Source organism: Chiloscyllium plagiosum, unplaced genomic scaffold (genome assembly GCF_037043375.1).
Source record: "Chiloscyllium plagiosum isolate Xiang-an unplaced genomic scaffold, Cpla_swu_hap1 HiC_scaffold_4, whole genome shotgun sequence".
Classification (NCBI taxonomy): Eukaryota; Metazoa; Chordata; class Chondrichthyes; order Orectolobiformes; family Hemiscylliidae; genus Chiloscyllium; species Chiloscyllium plagiosum.
Genome location: NW_028270142.1, coordinates 29,621,617 through 29,645,585, shown reverse-complemented (window position 1 = coordinate 29,645,585; position 23,969 = coordinate 29,621,617). Strand labels below are relative to the sequence as shown.

The 23,969-nt window shown below is 40.6% G+C and overlaps 1 protein-coding gene across 2 annotated transcripts in view; it reads right to left on the bottom strand.

Annotated features, from left to right (window-relative positions):
- The window catches only part of acvr1l (activin A receptor, type 1 like), an 87,975-nt gene that overhangs the window by 23,143 nt on the left and 40,863 nt on the right, over window positions 1-23,969 (bottom strand). The window contains exons 2-6 of one of the 2 annotated variants that reach the window (XM_087986059.1): window positions 22,757-23,046; window positions 17,763-17,842; window positions 7,904-8,158; window positions 2,806-3,017; window positions 407-506 (exon numbers count right to left, since the gene is read on the bottom strand). In XM_087986059.1, coding sequence (XP_087842185.1) covers window positions 407-506; window positions 2,806-3,017; window positions 7,904-8,158; window positions 17,763-17,829 — 634 coding nt within the window. In that variant the 5' untranslated portion in view covers window positions 17,830-17,842; window positions 22,757-23,046. The remainder of the gene's footprint in view (window positions 1-406; window positions 507-2,805; window positions 3,018-7,903; window positions 8,159-17,762; window positions 17,843-22,756; window positions 23,047-23,969) is intronic. The other variant, XM_087986058.1, reaches the window with a different exon arrangement.

The following is a 23,969-nucleotide window of genomic DNA, read 5'->3' as shown; positions in this document are numbered from 1 at the left end:
TTGTTTATCCATTTTCTGCTCTCAATCCATTTTGAAAACCACACCTTCTATGGACATTTGAATAGTTACAAGGGCTGCTGTCAATGGGCATAAGTGACAGTGACAAACAAGTCTGTCATCAACAATCTCTAAAAGAACAATATAGTTTGCTAATTCCAGCAAACTAACTGAAATGTCCATATTCTTGCTTGCCCAGTGACATAGCCAAAAAGTCTATTTTATGTAAACATTATTCAAGTTAAACAGTTTCTTGTTCAGTGGGAGAATAAAGGACTACAGGGAAAACGCAGGAAAGTGGTGCCAAAGAATGTTGGATCAGCCATAATGTTACTGAATGACACAGCAGGGGCCGAATGTTCCTATTTCTTTTGGTCTTACAATCTAAGCTGCATCTTGCTTTACTCACCTACACATTCCATTAAAGTAATTTGTCTGGCAACTGTGCGTTGTACTAAAAACGGCAAACCCGATCCACTGCCTGATGTACGAGAGTGATCAAGCAAATCCTAAGAATAAAGAATAAAAAAACAATATAGAAGTGGAAATCAGTAATATCTGGTTACAATACTTTAGAGTCATATTTGAAGTCTGGCCTAAATAATATCTTCACAACAGTTCTCTTGGGATTTAGTTTATGTTGAGTCAGAGGCGGAGAAGACATTGGGACATCAAAACAAAGATTAACGTAGCATGCCACAAGCTGATTTTTAAAAAGGCAATATTAGTTACCAAGAGATAACTGAATAGAAAGTCTGATATCTTAAAAACTTATTCCTTGCTGATTCCCCACTCTCCGGAACTCATCTTCACTAAAACTGAGGTGAGAATTAAATGGTACAATTAAGTTAGCTGATTTTGCAAGAAATTTGAACACAGTTTTGAAAGCAAGCATGCAAGGTGACAGAAGGCTCTTTTTCAAAGGTGGCAAATAATAATCACACCAGAAAAGTGCCAGGCTATGACTATCCAATGAGAGAACATAACCACCATCTGTTGACATTCAATGGCATTACCATTGTTCAATCCCCTGCTCACATCATTCTTAGAGTTACCATTGACTGGAAACTGAACCAGACTTGCCACATAAATACTGTGGCTCCAAGAGCAAGTCACAGGCTAGGAATCCTGGAGCAAGTAACTGACTTCATGACAACCCTAAAGCCTGCCTACCATCGACAAAGCACAAGTTAGGAATGTGATACGTTGCTCCCCAATTGCCTGTAGGAGTGTAGTTCTAACAACACTCAAGAAGCTTCACACCATCCAGGACAAAACATTTGATTGGCATTAAATCCTCAAACATTCAATCCTTCCACCACCAACGCCCAGTCGAAGCAGTGCGTACCATCAACAATAAGCAGGGCTCCTTCGATTTCACCTAGGAAACACACAATCACTACCATCTAGAAGGTCAATGGCAATGAAAGCCAACTTCTCCAACCTTTTTAAGTTTTCATCCTTGGAACCAATTTGGTTAATCTTTTCTGCAGTCCCTATAAGGCTGCGGTGTTCAAAAGTGTACATAATGATCCAGCTGAGTGCTTTATGCAAGTTTAACACAAGTTCCTTGTTTTTCCCTGCTATGCTCATCTTAATAAAGCCTTGGATACTGTTTGCCTTATTAAATGTTCTCAGTCTCTCTCACTCTCTTTAATGATGTACATTTACATTTGGGTTGTGTGGCTCCTGCACACCTTCAGAATTGTACTCTGTTACCTTTCCCTGTTCTTCCTACCAAAAAGAATCACTTCTCTGCATTAAATCTAAACTTCAACTTGTCTTTTGAAGTTTAGATTTCCTTTTGAAGCTCTATACTATCCACTACGCTTCACAATATTTACAAGTTTTACATCATTCACAAACTTTTGACATGTTCGCAAACATACAGATCATTAATATAAGAGGAACAGCTAGGTCCTAACACCAATCCTTGTGCAACTCCATTATAAATCTTCCCTCAATCTGGAAAAGAGCAAAATTCATTTCCATTTGTTACAGTTCCTTTTATCCCATGAACCATGACTTATGAACTAAGTCTGTTGTGAAAAACTCTTATCAAATACGTTTTGAAAGTCCATATGTAGTACATGAACACCATTACACCCTTCTCCCTGTCTGCTAGCTCAAAAAACTCAAGGAAAGTTTAACCATAGTTGGCGAACTTATTTTTATGAGAAGGTGTAACATCTGCAATTCTCCATACCCCTAGCACCAAGCCTGCATCTAAGGAAGCTTGGATAATTTTGAACAATGCCTCTGCATTTTCCACAGTCACTTCCCTCACTATCGTTGGAACCATCTCATTTGGTCCTAGTGTCTCATCAAAATTTATGTTGACAGCCTATCCAGTGCCATCACGTATCAATTTTAAACCCTTCACATGCCTGAATCACCTTGTCGCCAAGCATTTCTTTGACGGTATCTCCATCTTTAGCAAAAATAGATGTTCAGATATTCATTTAGGACACCAGTCATGCCTTTGCCCAAATCCCCTTTTTGGTCCCTATTCAGGCTCACTCCCGCTTACCACCATTTCTAGATTTATGTGCCCATGAGCACAATTAAACCTAAGAATTTCATTTTAAAAACAGAGAAATTGAAGCTTGCTATGGTCTTTAAAACTTATTTTTATGGCATTTGACACTGAACCCCATTCACTGAAGGCTACAAACTGTACTTTGACAAACTAATTACATACCAAAGTAGTGACTAACCATCTTATAGTGTAGCTGCAGTCTACATCCTTTTCATATTGAAACACCTATTTGGTTCACGAAAGTTTAACAACAAAAAGGAACTGATTACCGCAAGTGTACTATCTCCCACATTGGAAGCTATAAGGCCATCAATTGCTCCATTTTCAGCATCATGGGCATGTAACCGTTGCATCCTATTCTGGTGAATTTTGCGGCAAATCAAGACAGCAACCACAGACAAAACTACCAGCACTATGACTGGACTAACTACAAAAATGATTAATGTCTCCACACTGTAGTCGATTGGTTCTTCCTTTGGTGCTGAAACAAAAAGAAACAAAAATTAATAAAACAATCCATTTTCATTCTGTTAATGTTGATGGTTTTAATGGTTTTCTTAAAAGAAATAACATTTCTCTCAGAGAGTATGTATAATCCCACATACATATCAAAGGAGATGCTAGGACAGTGTTATTTTTCAATTATGTTTTAGAGAAGTTCCTTGGGAAAAAGGATTCCTTGGCATGCATAGCAAAAGAGAAAAGTGTTCAAAGTTAAAAATCACACAACACCAGGTTATAGTCCAACAGGTTTAATTGGAAGCACTAGCTTTAGGAGTGCTGCTTCTTCATCAGGTGGTTGTGTAGAATAAGATCATAATACGCAGAATTTATAGCAAATGTTTACAGTGTGACGTAACTGAAATTATATATTGAAAAAGACCCAGTTTGTTTGTTAAGTATCTCATCTTTTAGAATGACCACATTGATTTCAGTTCTTTCATCTGTAAATCGCAAAACCTTTTAAAAAGTTACATTCTCAAGTGAACTTTAACAATTGGTGGCATGTCGGCTCAGACAATGCATTGAAGGTGTGAGCTGCTCTGTGAGGGACTGTCTGTGCCACAACAGTCAGACTGATTCTAATCCAAAAAACAGATTTACAGTGCTTCCAAATAAACCTGTTGGACTAGAACCTGATGTGTGATTTTTAACTTTGTACAACACTGGCATCTCCAAATTGAGAAAAGCGTTAACTGCAATCAAAGCATTTGAAAATGGAAAGCAAGAATGAAGGATTGAGATCTGGGCTGGTGGCTTGGAATCACTTACTTTTTAATTTTGAAATGAAATGTGGGTACTGCAGGCAAGGCTGGCAATTGCTGCCCATCTCTGATCATCATTTCAGAGGGGAATTAAGGATCAGCTACAGTGCATTGGGTTTGGCGTCACATTTAGGACAGTGTATTTAAAATTCGCAGATTTCCTTTCTACACTACATCAGGATACAGTGAACTAGTTAGGATTTTACAACAAATGATACTTTCAGGATCACCATTACTGACATTAGCTTTCAATTCCAGATTAATAAGATTCAATTTAAATTGCACCAACTGTCATGGTGCTAATTGAGCCATGTTCCCAAAGCGTTTGCCTGAGCCTTTGGATTACTAACCCAGTGATATTACTAAGAGGCAACCATATTACTGTGAACCCTAGTGAATAAGGAATACTTCAAAGTTCATCCAAGATCAACCTGCCTATTGTCTCTACTATCTGCAGCAGCTTAGCCAGTTTCCAAACCAGGTCAATAATTGGCTGTCAATTCTCCTGTCCACTACTTTATGCACAGTTTCAAAAATTAGATTCATCTAGTACAATCTATTCTTTACAAACACAAAATGCTGTTAAATAGAAACATACGTTTAAAAAATACAACTGATTTTCATGTGTACGTCACTCCTAAAATATCACAGGTGAGCAAGAAAGCGGATTTCACGAGGAATAAACAGTACTAAGGTTGCTATACATCGCAGCTTTGAAATGAATGTTAATATAAATGGATAATTGGCATTGCATTCTGACTAATGTAGTCGATTTGCATATTTCAAATGTGGACACTGGGGATTTTACTCAAGCATGGTTAGACAAGAAATTTGCAGTTTCTTTTAAAGATTCTTTATCTCCCAGGGTTTTGTTCACAAACTTTATTGATGTTGCTTTGGGTTTACAGATTCTGAAATCTAAACACAGTAAAATTGCTAAGAACTATTTAACATTTTCTTTTTCTCTACATCTTTTCAACATTATCCTTCAAGAATCTATATGGTCTTCCAACAGATATCTACTAACATAGCTAAATGCCGACCTTTCTTCTCACTAATCTGTCGACTTGCAGCCTCACCTGCATTTGAACTCACTTTCTTGTGTTTACCCCGTTACTTGCAATCTCTGCAAATCCTTAAGCCACCTTCTTACTACAGCCTTTCAATGTGCGTCCTCTGGACTCTCACTGAATCTTTCACTCCCAACTCTTTTGCTTGCTGCTTTACTTCAAAGGTGGGTTGGGAGGGGAAAAAGTCAGATGGCAGCAAGACGGTAGGTTAGGAAGAGGGGAAGATCTCAAACTGGAGAATTGGCATCAAGGGAACACCGAGTGGGAAAGGCAGCTTCAAAATATGCCATTCAGGTCATGCAGTCTTATGTCTGACGAGCCGGAAACTACTGTAAAATGAAGGTCATGATGGCAAATGAAAAAACTGGGTAGAACGATCATGAGAGTGAAAGAATACTATTTGGAATTAGAGAATTTCTGCAGTATGGAAGCATGCCATTTGGCCCATTGAGTCCACACTGCTCCTCTGAAGAGCATTTCATCCAGACACCACCCTCCCCACCCTATCCTTGTAATCCTGCATTTCCTTGAGGCAAGTTATATGAGGAACACTTCCATTCAGTCCACAAGCATGACTATGACTTTCTAGGCTGTTGCCAGTTCCACATACCAACTTACTCTCAAGCTCACGTTTACATCTCAGGCCTGCTAAACCATTTCACGCAAGCTCAAGGAACGATATCCCATTGACCAAATTTGGGAATTTGTTACTTTATGAATTTAATATCAAGTTCAACAGGTTCAGACCATAAACTTTTATCTGATTGATAGTTTTCTTTTCAGTGTTTGTATCTTGTTTTGCATGTTTTTGCTTTCAGTCAGGCCTGACCTTTATTCTGCTAGTAACACCTACTCTGGACTAATGCGTTGTTACTAAAATAACATCCACTCACTATGCCTTTGTTCCACAATAGTTCTGACTGTTAATTTTTCTTGCCTGTTCTTGTCCTTCCCATTCTGTTCAACTTGACCTCCATCCAATTTTAGCAACAACTTGAAACCATCACATTTCCAATTCTTTAGTTTTGAAAAATCATTATTGGACTTAAAACATTAACTTTGCAGATAGAGCTCGACCTGCTGAGTTTCACCAACACCTTTTATTTGAAGTGGGGTCTTACTGTACAATAAAATCCATGTACTCTTGCTAAGTAGTAAGGCATTTCTGTAATTTTGCAGCTCAAATCAGAGACAGTCAAATGATTTTAGAACCTGTATAGATTTCAATTAACCGTAGTAATGTAGGCAGGGAACATATAAAGACCACTAATTATTTGATTTGACACATTTTTGAGACTGCGAAGCTGCACATTGCTTCCTGTTATGTTGTGTTAATTAGAGATGTAGGAAAAGAATCAGCTATTAGAAACAAAATAAAATCACATTCTGAGATCAGTCACAGTAAGGGTTATGTGTCGTGCTTCACAGGCAATGCATCTGAGAAAGAGTATTAAAAAATTGTTACTGGAGGTCAGGACAATTACTTGCCTGCTCTGCTCACACTACATACCTACGGAGTATCCAGTCTTTGAAACACAACACTAAATAAATTATCTCACTGGTTGCCTTCAAACTACTGTCAGAATGGCATTCTGTTACCATCTGTGCAACATTCCAAGAGCTTTGAAAGGGTGTACAAACTGACTGCAACAGATTGCACATTCGTATATTCTTGCTTTACTTGCATATTTAACATTGTTCACGCAAAGGAAAACCCTTAAAGAATAAAAACTGCTGTAAAACCAGACAGTCAAGCTGGCCAATGTGTAAATTCAATAATCTTGGGCACAACCACTGCGAATAACACAAATTTCTTCTTCTCGCAGTTCAGGCTGTTTTGAAGTGCAAACCCCTTTTTCAATTTTTGCAGGCTATGATGCTTGTAAATATAGTAACATTACCGAACATTATGGTTAGGACAAAGCAACAGAGCTGAATCAAATCCGTCTTTCTATCTCTGTGTTCACAACACGGTAAAATTAAAGCCTTCAAAAACTCTCAAAATTGACCCAATGTTTCCTAACCAGTAAATAATTCCAGACACAGGTTTCTATCTTAAAACAAAAACTTAATTAATTAACAATATGGCAACTTTAATAGAGCAAAATTAAACAACAAAATAATCTAAATGATCTTTGCCTTAAGCCCAAAAGTCTTTGTTTTCAGCCCCATTCACAGAACAGATAGACAAACAAACAGTTAATGGATAAACAAAAGAAAATAACAAACTAGCTAGAGTATTTAAGTGGTTTTCATAATAAGTTGTTCCACAGAGATGGATGATGGCTTCTCGGTTAATTTTCTGTAGAACCTTTCAATCAGGAACCAACCTGCAATTACTTCCAGGCCTAGTCTCATGAACATAGATTGTTTAGTCTGTTTTCCTTTTAACACAAGCTGTTACCCATAGTCCAAAAGTCATCTTTAGCTCTCAGTTCCCAGCTCCAAATCAAAATTGATTTGTGGGCGGCACGGTGGCACAGTGGTTAGCACTGCTGCCTCACAGCGCCTGAGACCCGGGTTCAATTCCCGCCTCAGGCGACTGACTGTGTGGAGTTTGCACGTTCTCCCCGTGTCTGCGTGGGTTTCCTCCGGGTGCTCCGGTTTCCTCCCACAGTCCAAAAAAGATGTGCAGGGTCAGGTGAATTGGCCATGCTAAATTGCCCGTAGTGTTAGGTAAGGGGTAAATGTAGGGGTATGGGTGGGTTTCGCTTCGGCGGGTCGGTGTGGACTTGTTGGGCTGAAGGGCCTGTTTCCACACTGTAATGTAATCTAATCTAAAAAAAATCTAATCTAATCTAATAAAATAAAAGAAATAGGTTCTGCAAAGTTAACAATAAATGAATGGCAGAGGACTACTGGCAATGTCAAAGTCAGAAACACACCGGATAAGACCCATGGATGTTAATAGGATCTGCGTGCTATTTGGCAAACGTGCCAGTGGAATATGCTAAAGTGTTCAAGCAAACAATAACATATACATTTGTCCCATGTTTCTTGTTTAAAAAAAAACAAGAGATCCTAATCCTTACCTTGAGAAAGAAGAGGCATTGCTGTAATATTCCTGTTACACAGGCTTTCATTGCAGCACCGCACAACAGAACGTTCTGAGGGTAAGATCTTGCATAACATTTCAACTTTTTCAAGTGAATCAAAACAACCTTTCTGGTACACCGAAATATCTCCATTTTGTGTCACTGAAGCAAAACACCGTAGACCGCTGCATTCAGTCTTTATTCCACAGGTACTGCCCTCACATATGCATTGAAGACTTGAGCTTCCTTCATCTACACATTCACAGAAAAATAGATGGGCAAATTTTGCACAATGTTAGAATGACCAGAGACAACCTTTTCAGGCACTTCATTAAACTGAATATTTCAAACGTTTTTGTGATTAAGCAATCTTAAAAGTAAAAAATGTAAAATCTACTTTTATCACACTCAATTAAAGTCATCAAACTTACCTACAAGGAAAATAGTTTAAACATGAATTGAAACACACCTCCTTGGTCATGCAGGTGTACCTAAACATCTCTATTCTAACAAAATATGAATGATGCCCTAAAGATACTCCACATTTATGGGCTGAAATGTCATCATCCAAAACTGATGTATTTAATAATCATATTTTACAATTCTGGACCAGTACCAAAGTCTTCAACAAAATCGTTCATTGGTTTCACTTAGGTGGAGAATTTTTGCATTTTTTCTTATCAGGACAATTTAACATAGTATTTATATCTTCAACCAGCTTTTCCACAAGAAACTTTCCTTCATTACTGCCAGTGACCAAGCCATATCGAGTTAATAGGTACCAATGTTTGTCCAATGAAAGTCAAGGCAACGAACATTCAAAATTGGCCTCTCAAGTCAAATTTCTCAATAGGAAACCGAACGATTTATGAAAATGAACATTTTGCTAAAACTATACAAGGTATTAGAAAATTATGAACATTTTGAGTCCCTTACCTAAGGAAAGATACACTGGCACTGGAAGCAATTCAGAGAAGGTTCACTAGGCTGATACCACGTATGCAGCAACACTGAGGAGAGGCTAAGTTTGGGCTCATACTCATTGGAATTTCAAGAATGAGAGGTGACCTTGTTGAATATACAAGATTCTCAGGGAATTTGACTCGTTAGATGTGGAAGAGGCTTGGACAAGTGGGTATATTCTAGGAGTCACACTTTTAAATCAGAGATGAGGAAAAATTTATTCTCTCAGATAGTAGTCAATCCACAGAATTCTTACAGATTTATACAGCCTCAATCATTAAGTAGATTCAAGGCTGAGATGGATAAATTTTTAATCAGTAAAGGAATCAAGGATTATGGGGAACAGACAGGAAAGTGGAGTTGAGGATTGTCAAATCAGCGATGATCTTAATGAATCGCAGAGCAGATTCAATGGGCTGAATGGCCAGTTTCTGCTTCTACATCAAGATAGGCGGGATGTTACTCATACACCCCTACACATTAACAGCACAGAGCTGGGACAAGTGGAGAGTGTCAAGCTCCTGGGAGTGGTCATCCACAACAAGCATTCTTGAACTCATGTGGACACACTGGTTACAAAGGCCCAACAACGTCTCTTCTTCCTCAGGCAGCTGAGGAAATTTGGCATGACGGCGAATACCCTTGCCAACTTTTATAGATGCGCCATCTAGAGCATTCTGACTGGCTGTATCACTAACTGGTATGGCAACTGTACCATTCAAGATCGGAGACGGTTACAGAGTGGTGAACTTGGCCCCACCATCACAACGGTCAAATTCCCATCTATAGAATCCATCTACCAAGTCCGGTGTCAAGGAAAGGCCGCCAGCATTCTTAAAGATCCACCCCACCTTGGCAATGTTTTTCTACAACCTCTACCATCGGGGAGAAGGTACAGAAGCCTAAACACACACACCAGCCGGTTTGACAACAGTTCCTACCCTATTGTTAGAATACTGAATGGATTCACAAACTCTTAACATTCGCCTGTTTTTATTTTTGCCGCTGTTTACCTATGATTCACTTATGTATGCTACTTAACTATATGATCTATCTGTATTGCTTGGAAGACAAAGCTTTTCACTGTGCTCCGGTACACGTGACAATAAATTCAATTCAATTCAAGATCAGAAAGCTACGAAAGCTCAATCTGCAACAGCGTGAACAATCTGAGGGCAATCCGCAGATGTGAATGTAAACATTCCTTATGGACCAACAGGTCATCAAACAATCAATCAAACCCGATAGACCTGGCCTGTGAACATACCTGTATTGCTAGAAAGAACATCACAAATCAGTGACAAGCAAGGAAATTTAACAAGCTGGTATACAAATGCACTAAATCATCACTAATAGCAAATAATTCTATTTGAAAAGGATTCCATAGCTTAATTGGGAAGACAGGATGCCAGCAAAAGGCGTAAGACTACTGGGTGCACTGTGGTCCCGAATTTATTTTATCATTTATTCACAGGATGCGAATTTCACTAATTCAGCCAGGATTTATTGCCTACCCTTAACTGCCCTCAAAGTGGCGGTGAGTAGCTTTCTTAAAATGCTGCAATCAATGAAAACATGGGTAAAACCATATACTATTCCAGATGGAGCTCCAGGATTTTGACCCAATAGCAGTGTTGGGAAAGTGATGTCGATTTAAGTCAGGATGGTATGTAGTGTGGAGAAGAAATTTGAAGATATAGTATTCCCATGCAGCTGCTGCCCCTGTAAGCATTCAGGCCATGAGTTTAGAAGGTGCTGCCTCAAGGAGCTTTAGTGAGTTGTTGCAGTGCACCTTACAAATTGTGTCATTATGTCTCACTGAGGAAGGGAGTGAAAACTGAATGTGTTAGCTGGGTTGTCAATCAAATTTTATCCTGGATGGTGTCAAGCTTCCTGCGTTGCTAGAGCTATACTCATCTCAACGAAAGCATTCCATCACACTCCTGACTTGTCTTTGAGGTGATGGATAGGCTTTTGGGAGATAGGTGGCCAGTTCTTTGTCACAAAATTCCTAGCTTTTGCCCTGCTCTTGTATTTATATATCTGGTCCAGTTCTGTTTTAGTAAATGGTAACTCCCAGGAAGTTAACAGTGAAGGATTCAGCGATGGCAGCAATTTAATATGAAGGGACATGGTTAGGATCTCCCTCACTGGAGATGGTCATTGCCTGGCACATGTGTGGCATGAGTGCTATCTATCATTTTTCAGCCCAAGCCTGGCTGTTGTCTAGGTCTTGCTATTTATGGAGATGTATCGCTTCAGTGTCTGAGCTGACATGATAGTATTGCATATTGTCACTTATCAGCAATTATGATTACCATCTTCCCACATGCTAGGTATGATTCCAACCAGCAAATCATTCCCGAATACTCACTGATTACAGTTTTTTCTGGGGCTCTTTGACACCAACCTGGATCAAAAGTTGCACTGATGTCAAAAGAAGTCATACTCAACTTACCTCTGGAGTTCAGCTCCTGTCTGTTTAGAGTCATTTAATAGTATACAAAACAAAAGATCACGGAAACTGTTAACCAAAGTTTTGTAGTGGGAGACTGCTCGTGAGCACAGCGGAGACCATGGACTAGCAAGTTACTCTGGTGTTCTTGCCAACTGCATAACTAGGGAACTAGAGAGGATTTTAAAGTGAGTAGTAGGGCAATGGATCAAATTTTGGAAACAGTGGTAAATTAAAGAGCAGAGTTAAGGCCAAAGAGAAAGGAATTAATACAGGAAATAATAAATAAACCAAGACAGGAAGGGATAGAGTGTATCAATTTATAAGTCAATCAACAGATAAAAAAAAATCTACAAAGAGTAAATGGTTTACTAAGGCTCAGTATCTGAATACACATAGCATTCGAAACAAAACAGAGGAACTGTTTCTGCAAATAGAAATAAGATAATAGACAATAGGTGCAGGAGTAGGCCATTCTGCCCTTCGAGCCTGCACCACCATTCAATATGATCATGGCTGATCATCCTTAATCAGTATCCTGGTCCTGCCTTATCTCCATAATCCTTGATTCCACAATCCTTGAGAGCTCTATTCAACTCTTTCTTAAATGAATCCAAAGACTGGGCCTTCACTGCCCTCTGGGGCAGAGCATTCCACACACCCACCACTCTCTGGGTGAAGAAGTTCCTCCTCATCTCTGTCCTAAATGGCCTACCCCATATTTTTAAGCTATGTCCTCTGGTTCAGCACTCACTCATCAGCGGAAACATGTTTCCTGCCTCCAGAGTGTCCAATCCTTTAATAATCTTATATGTCTTAATCAGATCCCCTCTCAGTCTTCTAAACTCAAGGGTATACAATCCCAGTCGCTTCAGTCTTTCAGTGTAAGGTAATCCCGCCATTCCAGAAATTGACCTCGTGAACCTACGTTGCACTCCCTCAATAGCCAGAATGTCTTTCCTCAAATTTGGAGACCAGAACTGCACGCAGTACTCCAGGTGTGGTCTCACCAGGCCCCTGTACAGCTGCAGAAGAACCTCTTTGCTTCTATACTCAATCCCTCTTGTTATGAAGGCCAGCATGCTATTAGCCTTCTTCACTACCTGCTGTATCTGCATGCTTACCTTCATTGACTGGTGTACAAGATCTCTCTGTACCGCCCCTTTACCTAAATTGATTCCATTTAGGTAGTAATCTGCCTTCCTGTTCTTGCCACCAAAGTGGATAACCATACATTTATCCACATTAAACTGCATCTGCCATGCATCTGACCACTCACCTCTCCTAACATCCTTATCTCATTTCACCCTGCCACCCAGCTTAGTATCATCAACAAATTTGCTAATGTTATTACTAATACCATCTTCTATATCATTAACATATATTGTAAAAAGCTGCGGTCCTAGTACTGATCCCTGTGGTACCCCACTGGTCACTGCCTGCCATTCTGAAATGGAGCCGTTTATCACTACTCTTTGTTTCCTATCAGCCAACCAACTTTCAATCCAAGTTAGTATTTTGCCCCCAATACCATGCGCCCTAATTTTGCTCACTAACCTCCTATGTGGGACTTTATCAAAAGCTTTCAGAAAGTCCAGGTACACTACATCTACTGGATCTCCCTCGTCCATCTTCAGGAGTTACATCCTCAAAAGATTCCAGAAGATTAGTCAAGCATGATTTCCCCTTCATAAATCCATGCTGACTCTGATCTATCCTGTTACTACTATCCAGATGTGGCCTAATTTCATCCTTTATAATAGACTCCAGCATCTTTCCCACCACTGAGGTCAGACTAACTGGTCTATAATTTCCTGCTTTCTCTCTCCCACCTTTCTTAAAAAGCGGTACAACATTAGCCACCCTCCAATCCGCAGGAACTGATCCCGAATCTATCGAAGTCCGGAAAATAATCACCAACGCATCCACGATTTCTTGAGCCACCTCCTTCAGTACCCTGGGATGTAGACCATCAGGCCCTGGGGACTTATCAACCTTCAGACCTAACAGTCTCTCCAACACCAATTCCTGGCAAATATAAATTCCCTTAAGTTCAGATCCTTCAGCCACTGTTACCTCAGGGAGATTGCTTGTGTCTTCCCCAATGAACACAGATCTGAAGTGCCAATTCAATTCTTCTGCAATTTCTTTGTTCCCTGTAATATATTCCCCTGTTTCTGTCTTCAAGGGCCCAATTTTAGTCTTAACCATTTTTTTGTCTTTCACATACCTAAAAAAACTTTTACTCTCCTCCTTTATATTATTGGCCAGTTTACTTTCATACCTCATTTTTTCTCTGCGTATTTCCTTCTTAGTAATCCTCTATGGTTCTTTAAAAGCTTCCCTGTCCTCCGTTTTCCTACTTATCTTTGCTATGTTATACTTTTTCGCTTTTAACTTTATATGTTTCTTAACTTCCTTCGTCAGCCACGGCCACCCATGCCTTCTCCTAGGATCTTTCTTGCTTTTTGGAATGAACTGATCCTGCAACTTCTGCATTATACACAGAAATATCCACCATTGTTCCTCCACTGTCATCCCTGCTAAGGTATTGCACCATTGAACTTTGGCCAGCTCCTCCCTCATAGCTCCATAGTTCCCTTTATTCAACAAAAATATTGTCACTTCCGATTGTACCCTCTCCCTCTCAAATTGCAGATTGAAGCTTAAATAAGTATGATCCTGGCCACTATTACAGAGACATGGCTGCCCAGTGACATGGATTGGGACCTAATTGAAAGGTACAGAACACAGAGGAATGAGAAGAAAGTTGGAAAAGCTGGAGTGATTGCGCTTTTAGTTAATGATTATATTAACCCAATACAGAGAGATAACCTAAGTTTAGGTCATCAAGATCTGGAAACAATTTGAGTAGGGAAATTTTAGAAGCTATTTAATAAGCAGAATAGGGGAGGAGTCTAAGAATAGAGGGCAAAGGCTTAAGGTGAGAGGGGTAGGATTTAAAAAGGGACCTAATGGGCAACCTTTTCACACAATGAGTGGTGTGATTGAATGAATTGCTGGAGGCTGGTACAATTACAACATTTAAAAGGCATCTGGTTGGGTATATGAATAGGAGGGGTTCCAAGGGATATGGGCCAAATGCTGACAAATAGGACTAGATTAATTTAGGATATCCGGTTGGTATGGATGAGTTGAACCAAAAGATCTGTTTCCAGGCTATACATCTCCAAGATTCTACAACACTAAGTTAAAGCAGGGCACTTGGGTAAGTTCAAGTAATCAGGCAAAATCAACAGGCTTTGTGAAATATAATCATGTCTGACTAATCTCTTTCAATTCTTTGAGTTTTAATGCATAAAGGATAAAGAATAAACTACAAAGGATCAGTGAATGTGCTGCACGCAGATTACAGATGACATTTGATAAGACTACACATCAATGGTTATTGTATGAAATTAAAAAAACTCATGGTGTAGGAGGTAGCACACTGAGAAGGAGGGAAGATGGCTGGTTAGCAGAAAGCAAGATCTTTTTCAGGTTAGTGAGATGTAAAAATGAGCATGCCATACAGATCGATGCTGGGACCTCAACTGTTTATAACTTATATTCATGACTTGGCTGTCAAATCTGTTGACAAGTCAGAGATAGGTGAGAACATAAGTTATGTTGAGGAAAAATTGAGTTTACAAAAAGATTTGATGGGTTAAGTGAGTGGACAAAGATGTCGTAAATATGGACTATAACTTAGATGAGAATTTGTTCATACGGCACAAGAATAAAAATGCATTTTACCTAAATGGCAAGACATTGTACAGCTCTGAGATACACATTGATCTTGATGTTCTTGTGTATCGATTGCAAAAGTATACAGTTTTAGCAAGTAATTCAGAAAGCCAACAGATTGTTACCATTTATTGTGAGGGGAATTAAGAAAGAACAAAGAACAGTACAGCACAGGGACAGGCCCTTTGGCCCTTCAAGCATGTGCCACCACATTTTGCAATTCCACACTAAAACTGTTTTCACTTATAGGATCCATATCCCTCTATTCCCTTCATATACACTTATTTGTCCAGGTGCTTCTTGGATGCTACTATTGTGTCTGCTTTCCCCACCTTCTCTGGCAGCGCATTCCAGACACTCACCACCCTTTGTGTGAAAAACTTGCCTTGAACATCTCTTCTGAACTGCCCTCCCCGGCCCCTGCACCTTGAACCTGCATCTCTTAGTAACTGACCTCTTCACCCTGAGAAAAAGTCTCATACTTTCCACACTATCCTTGCCATTCACAATTTAATGAACTTCTATTATGTTGCCCCTAAATCTCCTGCGTTCCAGTGAAAACCAAGGTTATCCAACCTTTCTTCATAGCTAATACCCCCATACCAGGCAACATCCTAATAAACCTTTTCTCTATCTTCTCCAAAGCATTCACATCCTTCTAGTAGTGGTGACCAGAACTGTATGCAATTATAGAGTCATAGAGTACAAAACAATTCAATTACACAGGGCACGGCTGAGACTGCCTCTGGATTACTGTGCACAATATTGGTAACCTTATTTAAAGAGGATGCAAGTACACTGGAGGCATCTCAGAGGATGTTTACTTGACCAGTATCTGGAATGAGCAGGTTTGTCTTATGAGAAAAGATTGGACAGGCTGGGCTTACATCCATTACCATTTATAAGGATAAGAGGCACTTTTACTGAAGCACATCAAATCCAGAAGCAGAGGTTAGTTCCCCTTATCAATTTTTAACCTATTTTCTTATCAGCTTGATGGGACTTGAATCCAGTCTTCTCTGGTCCAGGGCCAGGGACACTACCACTATGCCACAAGAGCCTCCCCTCTTTGGTTCCTGTTATGGGAGATTCTAGACCTAGAATGAGGTGCTGCCCATTTGAAAATCTGCTTCCATCACAATATCAGGAAGAGAGTCATAGAGATGTTAAGCACAAAAACAGACTCTTTGGTTTAACTTGTCTATGCCAGTCACATGTCTGAAACTAATCTAGTCCTATTTGCCAGCACTTGTCCCATATCCTCCTAAACCCTTGCTATTCATGTATCCATCCAGATATCTTTTAAATGTTGCAATTGTACCAGCCTCCACCACTTCCTCTGGCAGTTTATTCCATACATATACCACTCTCTGCGTGAAAATAATTGCCCCTTAGGTCCCTTTTAAATCATTCTCCTCTCACCCTAAACTTTTGCCCTCCAGTTCTAGGCTCCCCCAACCCACAGAAAAGACTTTGCTTATTTACCATATCTGTGCCTCTCATGATTTTATAAACATCAGTAAGGTCACCCCTCAGCCTCTGATGCTCCAGGGAAAACAGCCCTAGCCTATTCAGCCTCTCCATATCACTCCAACTCTCAAACCCTGACAACATCCTTGTAAATCTGTTCTGAACTCTTTCAAGTTTCACAACATCATTTCAATAAGAGGGAGACCAGAACTGCACTCAATATTCCAAAAATGGCCTAACCAATGTCCTGTACAGCTGCAACATGATCTCCCAAATCCTATACTCAATGCTCTGACCAAGAAAGGAAAGCATATTAAACACATTCTTCACTATCCGATCTACCTGAGACTCCACTTTGAAGCAACTATGAACCAGAAATCCAAGGTCTCTTTGTTCAGCAACACTCCCCAGGACCTTACCATTAAGTGTATAAGTCCTACCCTGCCTCGCTTTTCCAAAATGCAGCACCTCGCATTTATCTAAATTAAACTCCATCTGTCATTCCTCAGCCCATGGGCCCATCTGATCAAGATCCTGTTGCACTCTGAGGTAACTTTCTTTGCCGACTTCTACACCTCCAATTTTGGTGTCATCTGTAAACCTACTAACTGCACCTCCTGTGCTCACATCCAAATAGTTTATTATTCCATCTGCCACTCCTTGGCCCCTTGAATATTGTTGAGACTGAGGTAGATTGATTCTTGTTAAGGGATTGAAAGATTATTGGGTGGCAGGAATATAGACTTGAGATTACATTCAGATCAGCCATGGTCTTACTCAATAGCAGAGGAAGCTTGAAGGGTTGACTGGCCTACTCCTCCTCATGACTGAAATGCTCGTTTGTATGCAACTTACTAAAACATAAAATAAACCTTGCTACTTGGTCAACTCATTTGTATCACAGGCAAATTGTGTTGGTATTTGAACATATATCTGCTAGTACCAAACATGCCTCAGAGCTCTTGGAATTGAAAGAGCTAATTTTAAAATTAACATACAAACAATCAAGATGTGTCTAGTCCATTCAATAAAAGGCAGCTGAATCATCCAATTTTTAAACAGCAATGAAATAAAAGAAAAATAACTGTACCCAATCCTAAATGCACAGCAAGAATGGTTGGAACAAGGGTTCAGTAAACAGCTACTGGATTAGTGGTGCTGGAAGAGCACAGCAGTTCAGGCAGCATAAACAGCTAGCTGATTTACAGAAAGCTAACTTACCTTCAGCTCCACAATGGAAGACCTTTGGGACCAAAAGCAGGAGTGCAAGGATGCTCCATTGGGCCATCAGGAAAATATTACTGCAAAACAAGGGCAGACATTTTTTTCAGATCTGGGGCTCCAATTATACAGCACCCAAACAGACCCTTCAATCTAACTTGCCTGTGCTAACCAAACATCCCAATCTGACCAAGTCCCATTTGCCAGCATTTGGCCCATATTCCTCTAAGCCCTTCCTATTCATATACCCATCCCCACACCTTTTAAATGTTGTAATTGCACCTGTCTTCATCACTTCCTCTGGCAGCTTGTTCCATACACAACACCCTCAGTATGGAATAGTTACCCTGCTGGCCCTTTCTAAATTTTTCTCCTCTCATCTTGAAACTAGCCCTTTAGTTTTGGACTCCCCCACCCTCAGAAAAAGACCTTGGCTATTCACCCTACCCATGCTCATTATTTTATGAAACTTTATAAGGTTGCCCCTCAACCTCCAATGCTCCAGGGTAAATAGCCCCAGCCTATTCAACCTCTCCCTATATCTCAAACCCTCCAGTCCTGACAACATCCTTGTAAATCTTTTCTGCACCATTTCAGGTCTAACAACATCTTTCCTGTGGAAGGGCAACTAGAATTGCATGCAATATTCTGAATGTGGCCTCACCAATGTCCTTTACAGCCACAACATGACATCCAAGCTCCTATACTCAATGTCCTGACCAATGAAGGGAAGTGTGCCTTCTACGCCATTCTGTCTACCTGCGACTCAACTTTCAAGGAACTATGCCCTTGCATCCGTAGGTCTCTTAGTTCAGCAACACCGACCAGGGCTTTATCATTAACCGTAGAAGCCGTGCCCTGGTTTGTCTTAGGAAAATGTAAAACCTCACATTTATCTAAATTAAACTCCACCTGCCACTCCTCAGCCTATTGCCTATCTGATCAAGGTCATTGTTATCTGAGATAATCCTCTCCACTGTTCACGACACCATCCATTTACTAACCATACCTCCTACATTCACATCCAAATCATTTATATAAATGATGAGAAGCAGCAGACCCAGCACTGATCCTTGCGGTACACCGCTGATCACTGGCCTTCAAACTGAAAAACAACCCCAGCATCACCCTGTCTCCTACCTCCAAACCAATTTTGTATCCAATTAGCTAACTTCCCCTGGATTCCATGTGATCTAACCTTATTAACCAGATTAGCACGCAGAACCTTGTTGAACACCTTGCTGAAGTTCATAGAGATAATGTCTACTGCTCTGCCTTGATTAATCTTACTTATCTGTTTAAAAAACTCAACCAAGTTTGTGAAAACCAATTTCCCACACTCAAAGCCATGTTGACTAACCCTAATCAGTCTTTGCCTTTCCAAATGTATTTAAATCCTGTACCTCAGAATCCCCTTCAACAGCTTACTCATCACTGATGTAAGGCTCATCGATGTAGAGTTCCCTGTCTTTTCCTTTCAGTCTTAAGTAATGGCTCTACATTACTTCCAGCACTTTCCCCCATGGCTGTTAATGATACAAACACCTCAGCAAGAGGCCCAGCAATCTCTTCCATAGCTTCCAGTAAAGTTGTGGAAATCTCTGGATCAGGACCTGATGATTGAGCTACCTTCATGCGTTTTAAGGAAATACAGCACCACCTCTTCTACAACATGAACTCATTTCAAGACATCACTATTTATTTCCCTCCCCCCATTTAAGTTGATTATTACTACTCACTTGAAGATTCCCTGTTTTTTAAATTATTTTGGACTGAAATGTGAAGAATTGTTTTAAAACGAGAAACTGCAAGAATTGCTTGCACGGTTTGAAAGCAAGTAACTTTTATTTGATGATGATTCGGAGATGCCGGTGTTGGACTGGGGTGTACAAAGTTAAAAATCACACAACACCAGGTTATAGTCCAACAGGTTTAATTGGAAGCACACTAGCTCCGAAAGCTAGTGTGCTTCCAATTAAACCTGTTGGACTATAACCTGGTGTTGTGTGATTTTTAACTTATTTGATGATGTGCTGTACAAAAAAGTTAGAACAGAAGGTATTAGGGGTTAGGGAAATTTATTAGCTTGGATAGAGGACTGGCTAACTAACAGACAGATAAATAGGTCTCCCTTTGGTTGGCAAGATGTAACAAGTTGGTACCACAGGGTTCAGTCCTCAAGCCTCAAATATTTAGTGTACATTAATGACGTGGATGCAAAAAGACATAATAAGTACTAGTTATATTTGCAAGTGACATCAAAATAGATGGAAAGGTAAGTTGTAATGAAGAATCAAGAAATTTACATACGGATATGGATAGGTTAGGTGAAAATTTAACAAACAAAGGTTAATGTGGCTAAATGTGAGGTTATCCATTTTGGCCAGAGGAATAAAAAAAATTATCTAAACGGAAAGAAACCTCAGTACTTTGGTGTGGAGAAATCTGGGTTTCATCATGCTTGAATCACAGAAAACTAGGATGCAGGTACAATGGGTAATAAGGAAGGTAAATAGAATTTTGGTATTTACTGCTAAAGGAACTGTGTAGAAGTAGAGGAATGTTCCTACAACTGTAAAAAGCATAAGTGAGACCACATCTAGAGTACTGCATTCAATTTTGGTCCCCTTTCTTGAGGAGGGGTGTAGTTGCATTGAAGGTTTGCTAAGTTGATCCCAGAGATGAGTCACTTTTCTTATAAACAGAGTTTGAACAGTTTAGGCCCGTGCACTTCTCATGTGGAGAAATATGGAACTAGAGATCATAGTTTTAGGATGGGGCAGCAGATTTAAAATTGAGATGAGAAAATCTCAAAGAGAAATGAATCTGTGAAATTCACCACCCCAGAGAAGGGTGGATGCTAGGACATTGAGTAAGGACATTAAGGAGATAAACAGAGGGGATTTTAAATTAGTAATGTATTGAGGGGTTATGGAGTCTAGGAGGGAAAGTGGAGTTGAGGCCAAGATAAGATCAGGCTGAGTAGACTAGAAGGGCTGAATTCCTACTGCTGCTCCCAGTTCTTATGTTCTTAACATGATATCCACTGTGATGTCCAGCTGTAGGGACATCAGTGGTAGCAAGTGAACTGGAGTCAATGTGTTGTGTATAAACAGAACTTCGGTTGGCAACGAGTAGTGGATTAGTTTATTACTAGCGATCAGTGCTGAAAAATGTGTTGCTGGAAAAGCACAGCAGGTCAGGCAGCATCCAAGGAGCAGGAGAATCGACATTTCCAGCATAAACCCTTCTTCAGGAATCAGTTACTAATTACAAAGATTTGCCTGTCAATAATTGTGGGATTTGTTTTCCAATAGCTAAGCAGCTTGGTGATTTCAACAAGATTCAGAGAAGCCTTTGAAGCACCACCTGTTTAGGAGCTCTCTCTCTTTTCCCTGCAGCAAGCCACTTTAAGCCTGAAGAAAACCCATTTATCTTTCCTTCAATAGTTGATGTGAGCTACAACTTTTAACAAAGGTCTCTGGCTTATGAAGTGAACCAACTATCCTGTCTCTTCCAAATCAGTGAAAACATCAAGAGACAGATGACTGAGAAGCAACATTCTAACCAAGACAAGTATCATCTCAGCAACGCTCAAACTAACTGAACTGCTTTGTTAGTTCTTCACACCATTCATAACCCATCACTTTCTCACGTGTATGTGCACATATTTGTGCAAGAAGAGTTTATAAGGGAATTAGAATCTTAATTAGTAGTTTATATGCTGACTCAACTGCAGCTCGAGCTTAATTATATACAATAAATAGTCATTCTCATTAAGTACAGAAACTTAGCCCATGCTTTGTCACCCTGGGTCTACAAGACAGTTAAATTGGGAAATTTTGTCTTCTTTCAAAACCTTTATCTTTTGCAATGACTCAGGAATAGCATGACTTGATTTTCAGCACACGATCCCAGTGAGTCATAACATGGGAGCAAACCTTCAGCCACCCTGTATCATCCAGATGCTGTTTCTATGCTTTTGCTAATTGCATAGGGATACAGAGTTGCTCCAGGCAAGTGAATCAATTTCTAACAAGAGCTTGTGATCAGAAGTTTCCTCCCTTGCTGAATATAACAGTCATGGGATAGGATCACAGATGGGTTCTTCATAGCACAAAGTTGATGTCCTGACATGAAAGTTATCTGTTTATGAACGAGTAACTATTCATGTCTACATACCTGGAATAGATGCAGAGATTATATTGATTGAAATGTTCAGATCTTTGTAGAAAGTGAACACACTGATATATTTTATATTTATACAGCAAAAATGCCTTAAGGCCCTTCAAAAGGTGTGTTACAAAACAAAGATGACATCAAGTCTCACAAGGAGGATTAGATCAGATGGCCAAAAGCTTGGACCAACAGCTAGGTTTTAATGAGCGCCTTAAAACAGAAAAGCGAGACAGCAATTCAGAGGGGTCTATGGAGGGAATTCCAAAGCTGGACCTGGGTAACCAAAGACCCCAGGTGGCACTATCAAAATTGGAATGCATAAGAGGCCTGAAAACGAAGACAGCAGAAAACTTAGAGCCTCATATGGCTGGAGAGATTACAGATAAATGGAGACAGGAATAAAAGAAAATAATTGCATCCTGATCATGCTGTGCTAATCATCCTCACAGCAACTTATTACAAAGATTCATGGACTGTCTCTCAAAGTCTGTAATTTGTTTTTAATAATATGTATCAAGAAAACTGTGGTCGTGGGACAAGGTGTGTCTGATCATACTAAATAACACACCAGTCTAAGTGATTAGTAAATCCTTTTACCTTAGCACCTCTCTGATGGGCAATCTGTCACTACATACACAGAGGAAGTAGCTACCACTGATGGGTCAGCTTGTGAAACATGCATGGGCTAACATCAAAATGAACCCTCAGCCTAAACAGATGGTTTAGAAGGCTCAGATTTTTAACATATTTAACACATTGTTGTGTGGCTTTGAAACACGAGGGACTTGCAACTACCAACTTTTGCAGTAACTTACATCTTATTTGTGTCACACTATGGGTATATCCTGGCAGGAGAGAATCGTGAAGTTAGCAGTCTTTTTGAAGGCAGAGCTCCCAGGTGTATTAGAAGTAACCAAACAGAAGTAGCTTCAGTGGCTCAAGTACTGGGTACATCTACAGGATGGTTAATAGTTGAAAACCAAGAACCTCTTGTGAGGTAGCTGGAGCTAGATGACCAGTGGAATTCCCAAGTCTCTGATTCAAGGATGCTTGCAAACATGACATGAAGGCCCAAACATCGGCAACTGCACCTGGGAGTTACTAGCTGGCGAAAGAGGGAGATAGGCACATTACCATGACCAGTTGCTACTGAAGATTGACAACAGCAAAACAGGAATAAACAGCCTACAAACTGCTCGGATGCCATTCGCCATGCAGCTGGTGCAGCCACCACCCCCACGGTGATTGATGATGTCACTTCCACCCCATCATGGCCGCTTCCACAGCCACTTCCGCTCCCCAATTCCTCATGCACCACACGTGACATCACTTCCACCCCTCACATCATCGCTGATGTCACACGCCCAGTGACTTCCGCCCCTCCCCCCCCCACTGCCGTGTTTGCCACCACTTCAACCCCCACCAACGCCACTCACCTGCATTCTGCTGACATGTCCCCCACAGATCCCACTGCCACCATCCCTGTCCCCCAGAACCCTGAGGGGAACACCACCCTTGCTCATGACTCCACCCCCATTCCCCCTACCACCAGGCCCACTCCAGTTACAGGCTCGGCCCCCACTCCCAGTTCCACACCTACACGAGATGCCAGCTCCCAGCCCTGCCAAGTTTTCACCATTCTCCGACCTACCTCTTACTGAGGACGAATGATTAGTCCTCAGCAAAGGACTCACCTTCATCCCCCTCCGCCCACGCATCAATGAATTTAATACACGGCGTGACGTTGAACACTTCTTCCGCCGCCTCCGAGCTTACTTTCACAATCAGGACCCCCGCCCACCTTCCGAGGACCCCTTCGCCCACCTCCAACACACTGCATCCACCTGAACACCCCGTGCTGGCCTATTACCTGCCCTCGACCTCTTCATTTCCAACTGCCGCCGGGACATTAACCGCCTCAACCTGTCTACCCCCCTACCCCACTCCAACCTCTCACCCTCACAACGCGCAGCCCTCCAATCCCTCTGCTCCAATCCCGACCTCACCATCAAGCCAGCAGATAAAGGG